We start from the raw sequence: 23,856 nt of genomic DNA on the forward strand, positions 1-23,856 counted from the left end.
CACACACACACACACACACACACACACACACACACACACACACACACCCCACAACTGAAAGCATAATAAATCCATCTGGGGCATACAATACAGATTAATCCCTGAAATCACGTACTCCCAAGGTCTGGCACTTGTGTATTCCAGTCATTTGGTGAAGAGTTCTACCTTCAGTGGCTTTGCAAGTTATTTCTCTTGGCCAAAAGACTTGGGGCCCTGGAATGGTAAAATAATAGGCCTTTTCCATCCCTATTTTCAGGGATTATTTGAATTTTAACTTTGGTCTTTGTCATCAAGTCAGCATTTTTCATTGTCAGCTTGGATCAGCTCAGCATTGGACATTGTTTTTAATCATGGAAATAAGAGGTTTTTTTAGTTGTCTGTTTATAGACATCACAAGGCTCTTATGCAAATGTCAAGCTCAATATACATAGAAATGTGATATATGGAAAACAAAAACTGAGCTCTTGTGACAGCAAGTGCCACACCAGCAAACTTCAGGCTGTCCTGAGATGATAGGTTTCACTTCTTCTTATCTTAGCCGCTGTCAGATTTGAGTCCTTCTTGTCCTCCCTTCACATCACTGAATCCTGTCACATCTCCTCTTAAAGCACCTCACTTCTTGCTACACATGAATCCCTTAGCTCTTCTCCTGACATTTTTGTTGACTTAACAGAAGCAGCTTTGTGTGCGTTGGTTGTCTCCTGTCTCATCCAGCCCCTTGCCTTCCGTGCAACATAAGAATCTTCTTTTTGCACTTCTGAGCTGTAGCAGTCCTCAGTCTGTACATTGGTAAAGTAATGGGATATGAATTTTATCAGACAATCATTTTAGTTGGAAGGGACCCTTAAAGGCCACCTAGTCCAGCTCCCCTGCAATGAGCAGGGACACTTACAGCTACGTCAGGTTGCTCACAGCCCCACTCAGCCTGATCTTGAGTGTCTCCAGGGATGGGCTTCCACTTCCCCTCCATGCATCCCATCCCAGTGCTGCCCAGAGAGGTGGTGGATACCCTGTTATCTGGGGCTTGGTGTTAGTAGAGCAGAAATGTAGCTTAAGCCTTCAGTATGCACTGGGCTTTCCATGGTATTTTTGTTGGTTTTCTTTTTCAGGTATTTTCCTACTTTTCCCTCTCATGCTTATTTTTTCATTCAGTTCCTCCAGGATCCTTTTCTAGTGTCTACCTCTGAGTCCTTCTCCATGCTGCCTTAAGGCCCGCAGCAACCACTGTTTCTGTGTGCGTAGCAAACAACTGCCTGTGATGGATTTGGAGCAGCTCTGTAATTATTTATGAAAACTCTGCACTGTCCTCATTACTCAGATGTTTTTCTTGTAACTTTCCTTGGCTTAGCACAGCAGGAAACGCTGGAAAAGCAGACAAGAACAGAAGGGATATCCAGTTAAGACAGCCTTCTTTAAATGGCTGTGTTCTTCTCCTCCTGCAGAGAGGGATGGATATATGCCACAGACCTCAGCACAGCTAGCCTCAGCCTCCTGGGACTCCCATGGGAATTAAGTGATGCTACCTGCAGGGAAAATGATGATCTTCTCTGTTACCACTCTGCAGTTAAAAAAAAAAAAAAAAAAAAAAAAAAAAAAACCTGCAGAAGAAAGCTTAATGAAATCATTAGCTGTCCTTCTTGCAGACAATCCATGGGCCAGTGCAGCTGATATGAATGATTTTTCTGTGCTAAATCATAGCAGATAGTTGAATGACAGCACTTAATTTCTTATGAGATATCAAGCATACCGGAGTTTCATAAATCGATGAAATTACAGTTTTTCTGGGTAAATATTTAAATTAGAGTGTTTTTTAATATAGAAAGGTAACAATATTTGAAGGAAAGACAGTATGATGATGCAGCTGTTATATTTTTTCACAGAATAAACTGGGGGAAGGAGCATGATAGGGCTACATAGAGGCAAGGAACAAAATATTAAAAAGAGAGAAGTAGAGTTGAGGGGGGAGGTAGAAAGCAAAGAAGAACAGAAGAGAATTTTTTACTTTTGTTTCTTCATGATAATTGCAATGAAAGTCATATTGCCAAAGTTAAGAGCATCAAAGACTCACAAGGAAACCTGAGCATATGTTGCAATATAAGCAGAATGAGTTTTATTTTGTGGCACAATTTACATCTGCGATATCTTATCATGAACCAGTTTTACAGAGGTCACTTGGTCACACTAAAATAAAATTGAATGTGTTATCCATCTAGATGGTGAGAAAGCAATCTTGAAAAATCATCTTGATCAAAATCCACCAGCACAATGGGGCACATCAGACCCTTCCAGAACAAGCAAAGATCCTATAGAAGACATCAACTCTCCAGAACAGTAAGTAGCATGATTTTATGTACTGGTAGAGAAAGAGGCGTTCCGCAGTCTTTCATGTATACATGTGCTTGTGTGCTCACACTTTTTGAAATGTAAATTCCGTCATGGGCTTCACCCACTCTGCTGATAAAATATTAAGATGAGTACATTGCATCAAAAGCTATATCTCTCTTTCAATTGTTTTTATGGGAAGTCCTTCACTGAAAATGTTTCCAGCCAGTCCCACCTACAGGCGCAGCTGAAACATCAGCACAGGAGGTGTGAATGGCAACCTGCTGAAGAACCAGCAAGCAGAATTGCTGTCCTGTGATGCCTCCTTGCTTGCAGCTCACCATCCCCACCAAAATCAGATGGTTTTAGAGTCACTAGGTCCTTCAGTGCACCAAAACAACCTAACGTACTTTTTTCTCTTGTCAGTAACACCCATAGTGCAAGGTCTAAGCACCAGCATACAGTAGAGATGAGGATGAACATGGGTACACACCCACTTTATGACCATTGTTAACAGTGCAAGTCTTTCCATGCACAAGACATAGTGGTTCATGATGTGCGTAGTCATTTGTTTGTTGTTCTGGTCTTAATCTAACTGAGAAATAAAAACAGTCTTTGAGCTTTTCGGTGTTACCATAGCAGCTGAATCTGAGTGGGGCATGGAAAGCTTTTCACTAGAAACAATAATGTATCTGGAATCAGAGTATGGCACAAAGCACCAGTTAAGAGTCATAGAGGAGAGAGGGTCCTATGGTATCAGCTTCGCTTTCTAGAAACCTATATAATGAATTCATGTATTACACTTTGCATCAAAAGAGGGGTAACCAGCAGGGAGGGGGAGGTGATTGTCCCCCTTTACTCTGCCCTCATAAGGCTCCATCTGGAGAACACTGTCCAGGCCCCACCCCAGCAAAGGGAGGATGTGGAACTGTTGGAGTGGGTCCAGAGAAGGGCAGTGAAGATGATCAGAGGGCTGGAGCACTTCTCCTATTGAAAAAGTTTAGCTCTTTTAGCCTGAAGAGAAGGCTCCAGGGAAACCTGATTGCGTTCATCCAGCACTTGAAGGGAGCCTTATAAGCAAGAGAGGGACAGATGTTCTACAGAGTCTGATAGCGATAGGATAAGGGGGAATGGTTTAAACTAAAAGAAGGGAAACTTATGTTAGATATTAGAAATAAATTCTTTACTTAGATGGTAGTGAGGCACTAGCACAGGCTGCCCAGAGAAACTCTTGATGCCCCAGCAGTCTGGTGGGGGGCAGCCCTTCTTATGGCGGGGGGCTGGAGCTCAGTGATCTTTAGGGACCCTTCCAATCCAACCCAATCTATGATTCTATGATTCCATGATATGATTTGACATGATTCTCTAAGATCTCAACAAGTCTTGCTGTGGGACAAAGATGAAGGGAGCACTATGCTTGTTTGGACCTAGAATAAGCTCTTTCCCTGAGGTATCCTAGTTACATTGGCAGCATATTATCTGAGCTGAGAGCTGTCAGACTCCTGTTTGGTACCTGGGTAACTTAAAAGCTTGTTAAACAGAATAAATTAAAGAAATTACCAGTCTGAGTCATGTGTTACATTAGTGTCAGCAAACCTGATTTCCGATAGAAGTTATTGCCTCATATTACCTGGTCCACGAAAACACATGGAGTTTTAACTGTGTTTTGGCACTGCACAAAAATAATCCAGAGCAGTAGAGAAGCTAACCTTCACACACGTGTGTACACACACAGAAGCCTCCATTTACTGAAATATCTTATTTCACAAAAACAGAGCCCTCACTGAGCAAGCTCTTGAGACTTCAGGAGGTTAGCAGAGTGCCTTAATGCTTAGCTATTAGAATATATGAATATATGCATCTTTTTCCAGCACCATTTGTAAGAAATAATGTAGTTTAAATAGATGAATGCACTCATCTACGTGTGACTTAAGAGAGATACTAAGAAAAAATCTGATACTTGGATGATCTAGTTCTCCTGATACAGATTTAAAAAAAAAAAAAAAAAGACCTTTTGCCTTCTGGTGGGCACAGAAGTTCCTCTAGGCTAGCAATGACTGATGAGAAGACTGAGATTTCCTAAAGGTCTTAAGAAACAGGTCAGCACAAATCTGAGCAGTCACTGACATTTCTGGAAAGTAATTAGTGAAGTCCTTCTAAATCAGAGCAGTGTCGTTCAGCACTTGCTCAGCTGTGTCTGTGCCATGTCCGAGGGTCAGGGTCTTCCCTGAGGATGTATTAGCACTTTGGTTTACTGGAGCTGCACAGTTCAGGCTCAATGGACCCACCCAAGTGAAGCACAGAAATCTTTAGGGCCAGGGTTTTATCATCCCGTCTCTTCATCTCTTTCCAAATTTTGTGTTTTTAAAGAACATCCTTATTCATACATGCTCTTTTTCCAAATTTTATGGCAGTATTTTTGCCTTTCAGGTTTATTAAATATAGCATTTTTATTTTAAAAGTCCTAAAGATAAGCTATAGTTTGTGCTTTTTCATTTCCCTGTGTACACATGGTGTATGACAGAGAGGTAGTTACATAGCCTGTAACTTTAGTTGAACTTGTTTCTTACTATTAAGAATAGAGCTGGAGGTTACAACTGAGTTAATTTTTTCCTTTTTGCCACAAACTGAAGAAAGGAGGACGTTAACAGAATTATTTACGTGTAGAAGTGTTAATTCACACCCCTTCCCCAGAAAAAGCACCCTAACTTTGTCTTATTGACAACACTCTGGAGATTTGGTATCTTTCATCATGAACATTCTTGTAGAGTAGAGAGAATAGTTTTATTAGGGATTTTGTGGTCTTTTTACCACTAGTGCTTCATTTGAGTATGATCCCTTGCTTTGCAACTGTGTCTAATGTAAAGACACATCCAAGGGCAAATTTTTCAGGCTCGGTAGTGCAAGGATATGCAGTGCATAATTGTTTTCAGCATGTTGTTTGTATTCTATCATATCATGAAAAACATTGGATTTGCCTTTGGCTAAGATCCATTTATATCCATGCACCTATGGAAAATTAAGACTATGATTAAAGTGAAGACTTACCATGTGAATGTAGGTGCTTAACAACTCCCTTTGCCTCTCGCTCCCTCTCCTGCTGGTTGGTGATTCACAGTGCCATGTAAAATTTGCTGTTTCTTCCATTCTTTTTCCTGGGCATGTGATCTGTTCAGAAATATAGGTGCACTGTGAATGCATGTGGCACTTTGGTACCTGTGTTATCACTACAGTGTGCTGCAAGATATATTATTTGTATACCAGCTTGATTGTGCTTTAATATCTAAAGGTTGCATCAGGCATCTTATCTGTACTGTGGCCACACATTCCATGGGAAATCTTCTGTAACCTAAGAGTATTTTTCTGTGCACCCTCATTCCTGCATGTTTTCCCATCACATCAGTCGTAAGTTACATTAATTTTTGGCACAGAGTAAAATTAATAGATCTCTGCCAGACCCCACTAAAAGCTGCCACTTTGGTAAACTGTTTTCTATATGTTTTCATTTTTGTAACTTCCAAAGCAGCTAGTCACTGTATAACCCATGTAATTGAGTTATAGAATGGCTTAGGTTGGAAGAGATCTCAAAGCTCATCCTATTCCAACCCCCTATGGGGAGGGTTGCCACCCACTAAATCAGGCACCAGATCAGACTTCCCAGGACCCTATCCAGCTTGATCTTCAACACTTTCAAGAATGGAACATCCATCCATAGCTTCTCTGGGCAACATCTTCCAGCACTCCACCACTTGCTCTGAAAAATTTCCACTGACATCTAATCTAAATGTCCCCTCTTTTAGTTTAAAATCATTCCCCCTTGTATTGTCATTGTCTACCTATGTAAAAAGTTGCTTTCCCTCCTGTTTATAAGCTCCTGTGAAATACTGGCAGGTCTCTCCAGAGCCATCTCATTTCCAGGAACAATTCCCTCAGCCTGCCGTTATAGGAGAGGTACCTTGATATTTTTTGAGCTAAAATTTTGCTTTTATCAGCATTTAAAACACAGACAGATATCCTGTGGGGGCCAGTTCTGTCAATGTTAATAACCAAAAATTCTTATTAAAAATGTTGATTGTGACTGGATTACAGCCAAATGCCTTGGAATGAAAGTGTCCCCTCTGTGAAGTTTCTCTGTTGATGGTACTTCATATGATCCTATCCTACTCAAATACGTTGTAAAAATGCAGTGGCTTGAGACTGGTTAGTTTACTTGCTAATACAGTATCTTGCTTTACTGTAGAGCTTTAGAACTTTTCCAGCTTCCCAGCAGCTGCAAAGAAATCAACATCAATGGGCTGGAGAATTGATTGAAATTATCTCTGAACACTTAGACAGTTCACACACTCCCACAGATCTTAAGAGGTTTGACTGCGGCTGCATTTATTTCACCCTCCTCTCTTACCAAATACATCCCATCAGTGGTTTTGTATAGCAGAACCAAAAGATCTTTTGTATGCCGCTGCTGCCTTTGCAGCTTCATGCACAGCGTTCCCATCTGAGTGCCCAGAGAGGTGGTAGATGTCCAATCCCTGGAGACACTCAAGCTCAGTCTGGAGAGGGCTCTGAGCAACCTGATGTAGCTGTAGGTGTTCCTGTTCATTGCAAGGGAGTTGGACTAGATGACCTTCCAGGGTCTCTTCCAACTCATACAATTCTATGATTCTGTGATTCTATAATCTGCACTGCATTGTGCTCCTATGTGCACTGTCAGGCAAGCTTTTTCTCGAATCTATTTATTCTTAATAAATGACTATTCTGTATATAGCTGGGGACGTATGCTATTCTAACACCCTGATGAGTAATTGCCCGGTGTGTGGAACCTTTCCTTTCTGCCTCCTGAGGTGATTTTAGGAAGGCACCAGTACTCACCAATTCCTGTCCCCATCTACCTGACCGTACACTCTGACATATCTGTGTGGTACAGCCAATCTGAAACAAAGTGCATGCCACTTGGAAAGCATTGACAAATGTGGCAGAGTGGAGGAAGAGGGAAAGTATCAATACTGGGGAAGAGAAAGAAAACACGAAGAGTGAGGCAAGGCTAAAGATTTACTTTCACTTGAGGAGAAAATAGCACTTTTTGGTTGTTTAGTTACTTTCGATTGTTGGATATTTATTATTATGAATCTCTACCCAAGACTCTTGCCTAAGTTCTTAATTGTGTTCTAGTCTCCAGGCTACCCTCCTCCGCCTCAATTCCAGGAACCAAGTTTTCAACTGAAAGTAAATTCTAAATACAGTTAAAGCAAAATTTGCCACCCACTGCAGCCACCGTGTGCACAGCCAAATAAACATGCTTTGTCCATGCTATGGCTAGCACTTAAATGGGTGGAAGAAAGCCATTCACTTGATAATTATGCAACTAGATTCTCTTGGAATAGCTTTAAAAAGCTCTTTAATGAAAAGTCTGTAGCAGTCGAACAAAGTAAGTGTTTCCACCGGTGGGAAAATAAGCACGGGCAATTCTGTGCCTGACCCTGCAATGAGAGGCAGAATTACAATCTGCAGTCATGGGCTAATAAGGATTCAGCACATGGCAGCAGCAAGCTGTACCCCTTCTGCACTCCTTGGGAACAGGTCTGAGTTCATTGATACCACCAAAAGGAGTTGGGAACACTAGTAAAATAACAATGAGTGGATTTTGGTTTATCCCAAGGATACTTGGCCAGCAGTACAATCACTGGGGGTTAATATTGCTGTAAACTTTTAAAAAGAGTTTGTGAAAGAAAAGATCCTGAGGAAGAGTCTCCTGGCCAGACAGACTGCAGTCTCTTTCTCCCCATCTCTTCCCCATCTCCCACAGCAAGCTCTAGTACTGTAGTGAAGAGACTAAGAAGTATCATTACATCTCTTTCTCTTTGAATTGGATAGCTTTACTGCTTGGTCCCCGAGAAGTGCAGTGGATGCTGTGGTAGATGCCTCCAGTTCCTAATGCAAGGCATAAAGAATGGAAGTGTTTGAATCAGACAGGCTGTCCAAAGGCAAGTTTCAAACATATGCTTCTCATAAGGATCAGCCTATGCAGCAATTATGGAAGATTACAGGGAAATGTATATTTAAAACTCTGTTGAACAGTTCCTATGCCTTGTATGGGGGGGCATTTTTGCTCTGGAATTAAAAATCTGACCTTCAGTCAGCTGTCACTTTGACAGCTGTCTTCTCTTTAAAAAAATCCCTCCTTATTTCAAGAGCAAATGCCTCCAAGTGCAGAAACAGTCCTGGTATGATATCATCTCAGTTAATAAAACCATCTCTTGCACTGACAAACCTCAACTTGGTTTTGGTTTTGTGGGAGGTGCTGGTATACCCAGAGCATGAGTAGAGCCTTGTCATGGTTCTGTCCTCTGCATGGAGGGGGGTTGGTTGGGCTGGTCACAATCATGATTTTGTACCCCCTTAAAAAAAAGAAAAAAAAGAGCACCCTAACAGTTATGATGACATCAATTTTCTAGGAAAATTGGATTTTTAAATGCTGAATTTCACTGTAGGTGGTGGAACAGACTGCTTTTCACTTTGCAGCCCCACAGCACTGTGTGGGAACTTGAGAGCAGTCTGCGCCTTAGAAGCGCAGATTTAAACTGCACAGACAAACCACTTGGAACAACCCAGCAATCTGAACTTATTCCCTCTGTGCGCCTGTATTTGCCTTAGCTGAAGCTGCAAAAATGCCATCTTTAATTCTGACATCCTTGCGCTAAGTGATGCATGGCTTAAAAATTCGTCTGTGACCTCATGCGTGTCCGTGCAGTTAGGCAGTGCTTTGCGTGCAATAGATCACTTTGCAAGGAGCAGAGGATTGCTAAGCCATATGCCCTCCTTGCAGTTTAAGGCTTTCCCTTTTTCCAGTACCATCAGTCAAACAATTAATCTGAAAGTGCCTGGGAATTTCAGAAGGCAGTGGGATGCTGAGAAGGCTCCGTTAGATTCTTGTGTCATGTCTAGCCTGTCAGAAAGATTCCCAAGAGAAATAATGTGGTGGTGGCGTCTCTCAACAGTAGTGAGCTCGGCACTCCTAGCATTAACCCTCTCTATCCTAACAGCAGTAAATATTCTTGCAGCAACCTGCAAACATTTCAAGCACACAATAAATGGCCTTCTGGAGAAAAGGAGGTTCAGGGGAGACCTTATCACTCCCTGAAAGGAGGTGGTAGTGAGATGAGGGTTGTCCTCTTCTCCCAAGTAATAGCGATAGAATGAGTGGGAATGGCCTCAGTCACACCAGGGGAGGTTCAGCTTGGATATTAGGAAAAACTTCTCCAAAAGAGTGGTGAGGTAGTGGCATAAGCTGCCAGGGAAGTGGTGGAGTCACCTCCCTGGAGGTGTTCAAGAAATATGTAGATATGGCACTGAGAGACATGGTTAGTGTGCACGTTGCGAATGGGCTGACGGTTGGACTAGACGATTGTAATGGTCTTTTCCAGCCTTTGCGATTCTCTGATTTTCCCTTGGCTAACACTTCTCTTCCTCTGTCTCTCCCAGCATACAGCGTCGGCTGTCCTTGCAGCTGCCCATCCTCCACCACGCCTACCTGCCCTCCATAGGAGGAGTTGACGCGAGTTGTGCAAGCCCCTGCGTAAGCCCCAGCGCCAGCCCTCGGCACAGGCACGTGCCACCCTCCTTCCGAGTGATGGTTTCTGGGCTGTAGGAAGGAGAGATCAGTGCTTCCTGAACTGCTTTTAAGTACTCAAAGACTGGTCTAAACATCTGACATAGAACTCTGCTACAAGCACGTGACATTGGCTCTGAGCACAGAGAAACTACTGCTGAGGCCACCGCCACGGGAGTGCCAGGGTAGCTCATGTGGGAAGGCGAAGGAGGAGGACGCGAGGAGCTTGATCTGTAGCCTTATTCATGGAGTTTTTATTTCTTCACGTAGAAGTCACTGAAAACATTTCTTCCCAAATTTCTACTAACAACAAGGAGGCTGGGAAATACGAATCTAGCAAAAAAGACTCTAGGAAAAACACTCAAATGTCACTGAGCTTTACGTGGCTGCTGAGAACATGCAATTCTATACTGTATCCATGTAAGGAAAAATACAGTGATTGAGCTATAATGTATTTATTGAAATAGATACACTCATTTTTACAAGAGTTGTGTTAAATTGCTGGAAACATTCTGCACTGGTTAGTCTTGCTCGTTTTCATTTCAGGGATGATGTTCTGTAGGAAAGAAGGAATGTGAGAAATGATTCCTCGGGTGCCATTGAGACTGCAGGGTCACCTCAAACTAACAACGGTACAGGAAGCCCAAACAGGGGCTGAAGTTACAACAAGAGAGAGCTGCTGATGGAATCACAGTACTTTGCCCTTCTCCAGGGATGGCAGCCACTGCTGGCCATCGGCAGCTTTGGTTTAATGAGGTCTCAGAGCAAGCACCACCAACCATAATGCACTAAACTGCCTGGAAAAGTCCTCGGGCTGAGGACAGCTGGGTAGTAAAGTCTTAATGTCACAGGATGGATTGTTTTTCATAGTTTGTTTGAATTATGTCACACACAATTACAATAAAAATAATTTAGCGGACTGGGGGGTGGGGGGTTAGGGCACAGCACTTTGCTGCTGCAGGCAACACCTGCAGAGCACATAGATGTGGCCATACACTATGTTTGCTTCGTACCTGCTTGTGTGACAGTCGTGGTGGACAACAGAGAAAACAGATCAAATTTACCAATAGAATATTTCATTTGAATCTTCAAAGGGAAAAAAAAAAAAAAAAAAAAAAAAAAAGAATTAAAATCAAAAACAACTCAAAAGCGTGGTTTTTACACTTTAGCTCTATCCCCTGAACCGAAGTAATTAGGAGGAACGATAGCGGCACACCATCTGGACCAGCTCTGGAGCTGAGCCTCCAGGTACAGGTGAGATCCACGTGCAATTTCTTTTTCCAATGAACTGGAAATGTGGCATCTCTCTGCCAGGGCTGCTTGCTAGGAGCAGGGGGAAAATACCCGAAGCATCCACTGGGCTCTCAGTCCTCTTTGACCAATGCCTGTGCAGCACAGACCAGACCTTGGGAATGACGTTTCTACAAAGGTTTACAAATTAACCATGGCTAAAGCACAGCTAAAAAGGTCCATTAGCTGAGGGACTTAACTGCAGCTTTGATGAGCTGGCATATATCTCCATTGAAAATAGAACACACCTCATAGTGGCCAAAACCGATGTGAATATATATCCGAATCTTACAATCAGGAGCATCACAAAATGTTTCACTTGGCACATACAGTAAGAGAGGTTATGGAAATATTGTAGCTTTTAGAACAAAAACATGTAAGTATAAACACAGATAAAATAGAACTCATTACTCTGTTTAAGCACTAAACACTGACGTTGTCACTCAATGTGTGTTGACAGTATTCTCTTGCTTTATTAATATCATCAGGGCCTGGTTTATTTAAAAAGGAATGTTAATTTTTAAAAAGAGAAAAAAAATACAAAACTGTATATAATGTATACACAAAGATCTCTGTAGAAATATTATTCCAACTTAGCAGGAAAAAAAAATCAGAAGTATCGGACCATTGGAGGTGAGTGTGTGTGTGTGTCTGTAACTTCGTGAATACTGACTGTGTGACGTTTATTAGGTTTAAACCATGCAGTACATTCTTTGTCTCAATGATACTGTAGTTTCTCCCATAACATTTTTTTTTTTTACTTTACTGCAGATAACAAGACCAACCAAGTGAATATAGCTATTTAATGTTTCTGTTCTTTTATACTGCAGCAAAAATGTACTGTAAATTTATGAAGAGGCTGTGCCCCAATGGCATTTTCCAATGATGTTAGTGCACAAATGCTTTAAACTAGACTGGAACTGCCAGAATAAAATGTAAATGAAGAATTTCTTGTATAACCTTATACTGCATGAGATCAATTTTTAATAAATTGTTGCAAATCTGTTTTTATGAATAAAATATAGAAAACCTAGCTTTTTGGACTCAGTGTCCTTTTACCCTACAGCAGAACTGTTCTATATATGCATATTTATATGTATATATACCTTTACATAAAAGCCTTCCCTGGAGAAGGGCAAATCCTATTATAACACCACACTGTAATAAAAGTCACAGTACAAATCCACGTTGAAGGGTTGAAGGGTTCACATCTAGAGAAAACAGATAGATGTGTTTCTGTCCCAAAATACGATCATGGCATTGTTCAGGAGTGAAGTCTAAGCCCTTTTTCAAATGAGAAAATAGCTTTTATTAAATATATTCCAAATATTTACTCCCATGCCTAACTAAATATGTACACTATTCTCTCTTGCACCATAGAAAGTGTGAGTTCAAGAGAAGGAAGAAAATTTGAATTTTTTAGGTAAGTTACTGAAGGTGAGGCAGACTTCTAGCTATGTACATTGGTCGCTCTGAAAATAATGCCTCCTGTTATTTTCCATGGAAACAACAACAGGTGCGAAGGACACAACAGCACTGTTGGATAGAGCAAATTCTCAGCTACAAAGCACTATTTTTCAACACAGTCACCAATGCTAGCTAAGCATTTTCACCAGCAATTAATGCCTGTATGTTGCATTCATATACACCTGCACCAGAGGATGTGACTTACTGTCACTGCCACCACAGCTGAAGCACAGCACCCACTGCCTCACTGTGCTCACATCCACTGTTTGGTCTCCATAAACATTCAGCATGCATCGATGTATGTCAGCGGGTGTCATTTTTTCCACATGGAGGATATCAGTGGCACACCTTTACTTCCTTGTCAGGTGCCATTATGCCAGACTGCCCCTCTGTTGCCATCTGTCACACAGTAGCAAAATGTAATGGAATATTGATGGGAAGGTTCAACCTCTACTACCATACCACCAACATCCACTTCTGATGTCATGGGCCAACATAATCAAGGCATTACCTTTGGAGCAGACCTCGTACAAAGATCTCTGCTCCAGAGTATGAGAACACTATGACAGTGATCACCAAATGCTTCATGAAGCAAACATTAAACCTCTCCATTCAGTTTTGCACAGATTTTGAGTCCTACACCCATCTCTTCTCATGGCAACACATGAGGAGGGTAGGTTCATGGAGTGAGGTGGAGGAAGGAGCATTTTATTTTACTTGCTTTTTTTTTCAACAGGAGAACTATCAAACCTGTATATGCAAGAAGTATGAGGGAACTGAGAGCCTTGACTAATGTTTTTCCTGTAGATTTTTTGATGCAACTGAGAAGTGCTGCAGAACACATGCTAAGGAGAAAATATGAGTGTGAAACCAGCAGCATAGATCATGGATCTGAATGCAGAGTACCAGATAGCAGGAGAAACTCACACAGATACATCAAAGCTCATTCAGAAAAAAAGAAAAAAAAAGAAAAAAAAAAGCATAGAAGAACTCTATTGTGAAACCTACATTCAGCCAAAAATGGTGGGAGGATGCGAGCAACTTATAGCGGTTCAGGAATAATAGGAAATAAGAACAAAATAAATCGTTGCTCTGAGAGGTCAAGAAAATAAGAGGAAGACATCAAGGAAGTAAGTTTACTCAAACCACTGAGTTTCCACAGGTATACTTTCCCTAAAATCACTGACAGTGCCACTGAATTCATGAAAAATTAGCAATTTTGCAGAAACTTTCAAAAATTTTTTATTAGTTTCAAAAAGAATTGATGGCACTGAGGATGATGAGGGAAGGGCAAGAAAGACTTCTTCTGTTCTTTCAAAACACCTAACATCTTTACTTGAAGTTTTTATAATCAAATCTCTTTTCAAAACATGCTTGTTTATCACAGCATACTTTTCTCCCCAAGATTGGATTAGTGTTCCTGGTCCTTTCTGCTCAGGCTTGCCTAGGTGCTGGAGGACCTGCCCCCTCCCTTCCACAGCACCCTGCTGCTATCAGCCCAAAGGATGGGCCAGGCCCGCCTCTTGGTGGGCTCACTCTCACTACTACTGTCTTATTTAATTGAGATTTGCTTCTTGCTTTCTGAGAAGACTGACAGGTTTATTACAGTGCTTTAAATATCATGATTTTTATCTGAGTTCATTTCTCATATTTACTGACTGCCTCAGTAGTCATCAGTAGATATTTCATCAGTAGATATGGTGAATGGCACTTATACCCATTACTTTAATGGACATGAATACTATTCACAAATGAATTCCAAGAGCATTCTGCCTCTTGAGCCCATTGGGATCCCACTGGTGCTTGGCTACACTTACTTCTGCTCTATACTTACTAGAGGGCATTGCTGCACTAGAACTGCAATTGAAGAGATGGGGAGAAGACTGCTGGAGCCTTGTGCTGGGTTGCTGGCACTGGCATCCGGGTTGCCAGTACGGTACATCAGTAACCTCTCTTAACAGATGTTTTGAGCCACTGGTTGGACACTCAGCAAGTGCAAGCAGCCCAGTATTATTGGCATGGAGAACACACCAGAGCCAATGTAGGGACTCCAAATGATATATCCATGATAATTTTTGCTTGAAGATTTTGTCAAGAGCCTAAATGCAAAACTCATCCTGAGAACACACACACGCAAAGTATCCTCTGCTCAATAACAGACCTTGGCCCTGTCCCACTCTGCTATACAGTGCAAAAACATGAGCCTGAGCATCCTCCATTTATTGCCTGGCCTATGGAGAAAGGAACAAGGAACAGAAGTGAAAGTATGTGAAAAAGAGCTGGCAGGAAATCTGTACATGGTTTTGTAATCATAAAGTGCTCTGCTGCACTGCAAACCTAACTGGCAGAGATGAACATCAAGTCTTGGGCAGTTCAGGAGGTAAAGCAGAACGAGACTGTAGTAGTAGGACCGGGGGCCCATCATGCTCTTCGGGGCACCTGCAGATGAAGGTGCCACTTAAATACATGCTGCAGAAAAGATAATTGCTGACCATAGATCAGCTTCTCCTCAAGAAAGACAAACGGAAGCAAGAGGGGGTGAAATCAACAGGTACATACAAGAAAAAGGCATAACTTTTACAAAGATGCAAATGAACAAGGGGCATAGCTGCAGTCACTTTGAGGAAGAAATGTTAGTGTCAGCATCAGATACAGGCACCACTAGCAGAAGACAATCACTGTTACCCTACAAAGCTAACTGTACAAGGGAAGCTGCTGAAACTGTCAGGACTGAAGCCAATGTCATCACTGACTGCTTTGATGTTGCTAGAAACTAAAATAGGAGCAACCTCCCTCCAAATTTCAACCTCTTCTTCTAGAAAGCTCAAAGTTTGAGAATAAATTCAATGCTTGGATAGCCTGGGCTATTTCCAGGCTTTCAGTATTGCTGGGTGGTTGCAAGGGTGTGAAGTTTTCAAATTACCAGTTGTTACGAAAATTTGACAGAAATGAGTTTTTTGCACATACACACACAGAAACATGTTTCGTTTAACAGTTTAACTGGACTGCCAGGATGTGGGGAGGAATATTTCATTATCCCCCTTACGTAGGGAGACTGCTTTCAGAGTCCATCACAGAATTTTAAGATTATATGCACTCCAAATTCAAGATGAAAGTGTTCAGCTAAAAAGCTGCTGTCCTGCCATTGGTCTGATAAATATTTCTGTAATAAGTGTCTGCATTCTTCAAAGATCTTTCAGACTTCAGGTTGCCCAAGGCGGTTGTGGGTGCCCTGTCTCTGGGGCATTCAAGGCCTGGCTGGATGCGTCTCTGGGCAGTCTGGTCTGATGGTTGTTGACCCTGCACATAGCAGGGGGTTGAAACTAAATGATCATTGTGGTCCTTTTCAACCCAGGCTATTTTATGATTCTATGATTCTATGACTTTATTCTACTTCTCAGCTAATATTCTGTATTTACCGTTTTTGTTTTTTTTTTTATTTAAAACACGTAGGAATTAACTCACATTTGAACTTAAATAAGCAATTTATGGTGAAAACGAAGCTCAGTAAGTGGAAAAAATATATGAATTGTTCCAGCATTATCCATGTGTATAAATAAGAGTGGTACTTGCTACCAAACTTTCACAGGTACTTTACATAGAAAAATGAAAATAATTAAAAAAAAAAAAAAAAGATATATCAGAGGTTTAAATGACTATGCAGCTGTGGAACAAAGCCAGGGTTGGGTTACCTTGAGATGTTTGTTTGGGCTGCCCTAGGCTGTGGCCAGCACAGGTTGGTCTTCGTGCTGTGGCCATTTGCTCACAGCACATTGCTGTTGGCCCCATTCCAGTATTATGAACGGCCAACTAATGAACCTGAAGACATCTATTGCAGTCTAGTTAGCTTATTTGTTGGGTTACTAGATGGGAGCAGTGATCCCAGGGCAGCCAGACTCATAGAATCATTAAGGTTGGGAAGACCACCAAGATCATCTAGTCCAGTCATCAACCCACTCCTGTGACCACTCTCAACCATATCGCTGAGTGCCGCATCTACCTTTTTTTTGAAAACCTCTAGGGATAGTGACTCCACAACTTCCCTGAGTGGCCTTGCTGTCTCCTCTCTACTTCTAGGCTTGAATGAATTGTCCTGCATCCCATATCCATGTATGTCCCATCTTTTTCAGCTATTTTACCAACTCAACTCCATGTCTCACTTCCTTTGTTCTACGGGTAGATTTTACCAATATTTGAATATCTGATATGTTCAAATCCTGAAAAAGCTGTCAGACCTTACTTGAGAAGTCAGAAGGACCACTCTCCTCAAGAGACCCAAATGTGATAAAAATATCTTCAAGCATTCAAAAGTGCCTATTTTAATACAACCTCCCTTAAATAAGCTTTCTATTTTTTCCCAGCCTACGTCAGCAGTCAGTAACCACTCACTGTCATCTAAAAAGCAAAAATGTACACCCAGGTCTAGCAGGCATGCTTGCAACAGTTTTTCATATCCCTTATTTGCTGCTATTTTTATGGTCTTGTTGCTGATATATTGTTTGTTTGTTTTCAAGCAAGACAGAAACAAAATGAACTTCCCCATATGGAGAACACCAACCACAGCGCACTCACGTCTGTGCTGTGCAAATGCTCAAACACAAACTGCCTTTCCTCATCCAACATGCAAAGTGCGTATCTCAGGCCGTGCAGATAGGAGTTTAGAGCTGCAGACAGATAAAAGATAATAAAACGAGCTTGGGCCTCATTAACTTACCCTACTGATGGGAACATTAACATAGATTAAAATCCACATTCTAAAAAGAAAACTCAGTCCCAGACCTTGTCATAGGCAAACTTCAATAATGAATTCCTTGTATTAATTTGGTTCATCATATTATGATGCTGCAGTAGGATGCTCTACATAAAGAAAGACCTCTCCACATGGCTCTCAAAGTTTTGTAACCAAATGCAATTCTGAGAATTAAATCTCTGCTTATGCACTTTGCCAGTGGCTTTGATGATCATTCTGCTGCTCTGGCTGCACATATAGAAAGAGACCAGGAAGACACTCCTTTTATCAGGACCTACTTCAGCTTGGCATGTATAAAAACATTTATGAATATATCAGAATTCAGACAACCTTGCTCAAATTAATTCAGTACGGTTTATTCAAAATGATGAATAGATGTTTCTCATAAATTTCTCTCTCTTTTGGATTAAGGCTTTCCTTTCACTGATATTCCACTCTTTTAATCTATTGTATATAGAAATTGCATTAACTTCATTGTATTAACATCACATTGCTAGCACTATACAGGTGAAGCAAATAATTACTTTTCATCTTATTCTTTCCCTTTTCTGTTCCTATAGGAAAATGATGTTTACAGTGTACTGTTCTGCAATTATACACATTAAAACTAAGGAAAGGAGTTGGGTTTTTTGTGAGTTTTAGTTTTACAGGACAGGACAAGCACAATGTTTATAAGTGGAAGTTCACAAATGAATGATTTATGGAGACCATGGGTTCATCCAAAAGTCCATCCCAGCTTTGATCTGGCCCTTTGGAAAGCATCACCTTGCCTCTGGGCTGGGAAGTTCATCACATCATCATAATCATCATCAGTGATCCTTATCTTAAAGCATGAGACCATCTTTTAGCTTTGCTAATCTCAGTCAACAGTTTATTATTTCAAATATACTTTCCTCTTACTCTACCATCTCACTTGACTCTGATATACCACACGAGCCTGCGCTCTTCTTTCCTGGCATAGCTGCCATGGTGAGATGTTGCAGTCATGTTTTCTTTCAGACTCCCCTTGCTGAATAGACACTCTTAGCCAGAGGGATGTTATTTGTTGCGAACTTTCCCCCACTCTTTGGAATATACTTGCATATTTTCTTCACTGATACGTGATGCTTTAAGCTGCACCATGTAAACAGTGGTTGTCTAAGGCAGGTGTTTCGGTCCTGTGTCAGTGACAGAGAAATTTTCTGTCTGTACGTCACTGAAAGGTCTCATAATTCCATGAGACGAGGAGGGTGACCTATCACATGCCTTTCAGGGATGTGTTTACGCATTTGGCAAAGATTTATTTTGACGTCTGTGGTACATCATGCAGCACACTGCTCGGTGCATCGTAGTCTGCTTTATATTTAACACACAGATCACTGGCTCAGTGTGCCTTGGATCCCTCCTTGCTGAAGTTCTGCATCTCAGATGCCTTCATTCTGGCATGGCTCCAGGCTCAGTCACTGTGTGCAGAACTGTTCTTCATCAACAACAAACCTTTCTGCATAAAAACATCCCACACTCTGCTAACTTGCTTTTGCACCTGTCAGGCAGTTATTTGGCTACTCATAAATTACAATATTCTTTCTTGTTCTACCTAGTTCCCTCCTATTTTTCAGTTCAGTCCTGTTTCTGAGAGTTTCTTGCTTCAAGCCCTAAGAATTATCCTCTGCATTTCTCTTGACTATTCACTTTCAGCACTTTTTTTTCTTCAGAGGCCAGAACTGTTTTGTCAGGTACCTGCCCAAGTACTTCCTTGTCAGGTGAAAGGACATGAACCCCCAAGAACAAAATCTGTTGAGGATGTAAACCAGGAGATGCAGAGTTGTTATTGCTAGATGTGGGCTACATTATGTGCATTAAATGATGACTGATGACTTATTGGGCTGTGTTTTAGGCAGACGCGAACTTAGTTTGATTATGACTACTGAAGTCACTAACAAGTTTGGAACAAGTACTTTGTCTTGCTCTTTTAAAGCTGGTTCTGCAATAGCACCTCTCCTATGAGGAAAGGTTGAGGGAACTGGGATTGTTTAGCCTGAAGAAGAGAAGTCTCTGGATAGACCTCGTTGCAGCCTTCCAGTACTTGAAGAGAGAGTATAAGCAGGAGGAGGAATGGCTGTTTACAAGTGTATATATTGATAGGACAAGGGGGAATGGTTTTAAATTGAGACAGGGGAGGTTTAGCTTGGATATTAGGAGGAAGTTTTTCACACAGGGGGTGGTGACACGCTGGAACATATTGCCCAAGGAGGTTGTGGATGCCCCATCCCTGGAGGCATTCAAGGCCAGGCTGGATGTGGCTCTGGGCAGCCTGGTCTGGTGGTTGGCAACCCTGCACATAGCAGGGGGTTGACACTAGATGATCTTTGTGGTCCTTTTCAACCCAGGCTATTTTATGATTCCATGATTCTATGATAGCAAGTTTCAACTCCTGGCAAATGTCTAAAAATGAAAGGATGGTTGCACAGCTTGCTAGCTCACCAATACATGAGTGGTGAGACTGTTCAGGTAACCTAGGACTGGAGGAAGGGTGTCTGCTCCCAGCACATAAGTCTTCCTGGTGAAGAATTTGGGTCACTGTAAACCCTTTCTTCTAAAATTGCTGTCCCTGAGGACTCAAGAAAAGTAAGCACAGCACCACAAAAAGAGGCAAAAACAATGAGGGATGCTCCAAAAGCAATGCCTATTATTTTATGGTGTTGGCCCACAACGTCATAGAGGCAAATGGCGGTGGTATGTCTGTAGAGACTGAGCTTTCCTGCCAATACTCCTTCATACTTTGTTGCTGCGCAACAGATGGCAGCAGAGGGACAATCTGACACAGTGGCATCCTACATGGAAGTGCAGATGAAGCCAAAGTGTGTAGCTGAATTCCTGCATACAGATGAACTCACACCCACTGACATCAATACTTGCTGAACTTTTATGGAGACCAAACAGTGGATATAACCACAATAACGCAGGGGGTGGTGCATTTCAGCAGTGGCAACAGCAACAGAGGGTCATCTCCATCAGTGCACAGTTCTACAAGGGCAGCATGCAGGCTCTTGTTCATTGCTGGTGAAAACGCATAACTAATGGTGGTGACTGTGATGGCATTATTTTCAGTGCAAACTAAGTATTCAGGAAGTATTACTTTTCAGAAAGAGTGGTCAGGCACTGGAATGGACTGCCCAGGGAGGTGGTGGAGTCACCAAGCCTGGGGGTGTTCAAGGAAAGGCTGGATGTTGTGTTGAGGGACATGGTTTAGTGGGAGCTATTTGTGATAGGTGAACGGTTGGACTGGGTGATCTTTTAGGTCTTTTCCAACCTTGGTGATTCTATGATTCTATGATTCTATAAGTAGAAAAGCTGAGGAGAAGCCTCACGGCGGCCACAGCTCCTCACAGGGAGCAGAGGGGCAGCGCTGAGCTCCGCTCTGTGTGACAGCGACAGGGCCCAGGGAGCGGCATGGAGCTGCGTCAGGGGAGGGCAGCTGGGGGTCAGGGAAAGGGTCTGCAGCACAGGGCGGTGGACATGGAACGGGCTGCACAGGGCTGTGGGCACGGCCCCGAGTGCCGGAATTCAGGATGCATCTGGACAGTGCTCTCAGACAGACATAGGGTTCTGGGTGGTCCTGTGTGGGGCCAGGAGTTGGGTTCAATGATCCCAGATGGAAAACCGTGAAGCAGGGCATGGGCATATTGTAAAACAAAACAGAGTCTAGAGAAGGGAGAAAACATATGTATGGTTGTATGTACTAAAAGCAGTTTTAGAAAAGCAGTTAGTCTTCCAGAAAATGATTAAGTATAGAATAAGATTCCACATTTTTCCAAAGGCAAAGCTTTACATCAGAAACTGCTGCCCAGGTGTATCGACAAGTTGCATAGGTTTAAGCACATTGATTTTATACTGTAGAATTAAACCTCCCTTCTGCCGAATTTGGAACATCGGAGTCCTATGTTCAGGGTTAAAACAATTGCACATTCACAAGCAGATGAGAAATATTATATAAATACTATGTTGATTTATCATTTATCAAGGAATTTTTGACAGGATAATCTAGGCTCATACATTTTCTTTTAATAAATTGTTGCTATTTTTGTAGAGCAGAAATGTGCAGTGAGTAATACCAGTATTTACAATTTAGATTTATAGCTAACTTCATCAATAGCTTTCATTATTCTTTTATAAATTTCCCTTATTTTGTGTTTTGTTGGGCTTTTCTTTTAATCATTAAATTCTAATTGGCATCCATGGGCCAATTTTATTTTTAATTTAAGAGTCTGAAACAAAAATAGCTTCACAAGTAAAGAATTAAACAAATGAGAAATGAACATATGGCAAAAAACAAGACCTTTTAGCTGTTCTTTGAGTGTACTACGATTTATAACAGTAAGGTTATGTGGTGGAGTGTAGACTACAAAACTTACTAAATAATGAATGCAGTACTTCCATGCCATTTTGCTGGCAATAACCCTAAGTAATTTTAATTAGCTTCACCTCCCCTTAACTGCAAGGACAGCTGGGGATGTTCAGCCTTCCCATATAGGCACAGTTCTGCAAGTCATTTTATTTAGACTTATCTATTTAATTAATTAATTTTGCTACCAAGACTCAGCTGTTCAACTGATTTACCAAATTTCTGTGTGATGTCTTTTAGATTATGCAACTAAAAAACCATCTCCATGATGAATGGCAGGGAAACCCCAATAACCCAGTGAGAAAAACAGAACACCCTGACATCATCACAGCCTTGGCATTGTAGGAAAGCAATTAAGTTGTGAGGATCCATCTCCAGCATCACAAAGCTGAAAGCAGCTGAATCCCATAAGCTTAATCAGAGAGGAGCACCCTGATCTGGCCCCTCATAGGGAGATGCTCAGCCCCCAGTCCCAGGAAGAGGTTCAGGGGGAAAGGTTCTCCAGATAATCTTACAGCCCGGGGGGGAGTTACTGCCTTATAGGGTGTGGGACCCTACATGGGATGCAAGGGAGGAGTATCTGGGGATTGTGTAAGCCTCAGAAAAGAGTGTTTATGTGGAAGACCAGTCAAGAACGGTCAGGGATCAAGGTGATTTGGGAGGAATAAGCATGGGGGGGAAAAAAAGAGATTGAAGGGATAAAAGCAACTGATATATTTCTGCGTGATCACCAGGGAACATCAGGCTGGACTCACTGGTGAGAGGTACTGCAGCAGCTAGAAGTCTGGGCTGGATGGCAGAGAGCCATGGGTGACGGTTGGCTGCTAGAGGGACCAGAAATCTAAAAACAGCTGTGGGAGGGACTGTGGAGCCTGGAGGCCAGCTGAGGCACACACTGGCATGAGCAGATGAGGAGCCTAGAGACTAGAGGGTCCCAGGCCAGCTGCTGGGCAGGGAGGGAGTCCAAGGCCTGTAGCTGGAGAGCCCAAAGCATACATGTGCATGCATGAGCACCAGTGCATGCATGAGCACCAAATGTAGGCCTGTGGGCCTCAGGAGCTCTTATGCTGCAGGTGTTAGCAGCTAGGGAGCTCTGGGTGATCAGGGATGGCTGCTGGACAGGCTGCATGCCTACAACCAGTTGCTGGAGAGATCCGTATTGTATACATATGTGTATTTTCCACTCATGCGCTTGCATCCTTATACAGAACAGGGAAGCATTTCCTGAAGGAGGGATTAACAGGGCATATTGCTGCTAATGCAAGGTCATAATCCCCCGAGAGACCAACTGCTAGTCCAGCAGGCAGGTTATTCTGTTACTTGTATTCCCAGTTAGAAACAGTAAGATTTATGTCAGTTAATCTCTGCTCTTTGAAACCTGGGTTTTACGTAGGTCATTGGCCTCAGCTGCTGTCCTCAAAAGATACCACTTAAGCAGTCACCCATGGTTTAGTACTCTTGGTCCTCATCGACTTAGCTTCTATTGCATGGAGAATTCTGTTAATTTATATTCTTCTTCTATTTCTTCCATGCTTGCCATGTTGATAGCTGGGGAGCAGACCTCCTCAGCTCAGCTGTGAAGAACAGATTTCCTCCTGGTTCTAGCATCAGTAAAATTCTGGGAAGACAGCAGTAAGCAGAGATAACCACAAGACAAAAGGCTAAGTGATTATATGGTAACTATGGCTAGATTTGCCTAAAAAGTTTTAAATCTGTCTTTCCTTCAAACTGAAGACCTTTCTAGTCCCAACACCTGCCAAATATATGTTTCTCTGTTAAGCATGGGTGAACCAGCAAGGTAACTGATTTCATTGTGTCAGATGGAGGGTTTGTTCCTTGTCTGTCTCAATTTTCTCTTACATTAAGGGAAAATGAAACAGATATTTTTTTGTTGCTGATGTTTTATTAAAATCTAATGTGTAGTCTTTATTATTGCCCGAGGCACGTTATAGGAAACATTAATCTCATCTCAGAGTTCTCTTTATCTTCCATGGTCTAGTAGCAACCTTTCTGTTTTTTCTTTTCCAAGCATTGAGG

The 23,856-nt window shown here is 42.0% G+C and overlaps 1 protein-coding gene across 1 annotated transcript in view; it reads left to right on the forward strand.

Annotated features, from left to right (window-relative positions):
• GABBR2 (gamma-aminobutyric acid type B receptor subunit 2) overlaps positions 1-9,992 on the forward strand; it is a 448,585-nt gene extending 438,593 nt beyond the window's left edge. Inside the window, exons 18-19 of the mRNA XM_042869427.1 lie at positions 2,214-2,331; positions 9,802-9,992. Coding sequence (XP_042725361.1) covers positions 2,214-2,331; positions 9,802-9,967 — 284 coding nt within the window. The 3' untranslated portion in view covers positions 9,968-9,992. The remainder of the gene's footprint in view (positions 1-2,213; positions 2,332-9,801) is intronic.
• Positions 9,993-23,856: the final 13,864 nt, after the last annotated feature.

This window comes from Lagopus leucura, unplaced genomic scaffold, assembly GCF_019238085.1.
Source record: "Lagopus leucura isolate 7727_CA_CO unplaced genomic scaffold, USGS_WTPT01 Super-Scaffold_100002, whole genome shotgun sequence".
In the NCBI taxonomy this organism is placed as follows: Eukaryota; Metazoa; Chordata; class Aves; order Galliformes; family Phasianidae; genus Lagopus; species Lagopus leucura.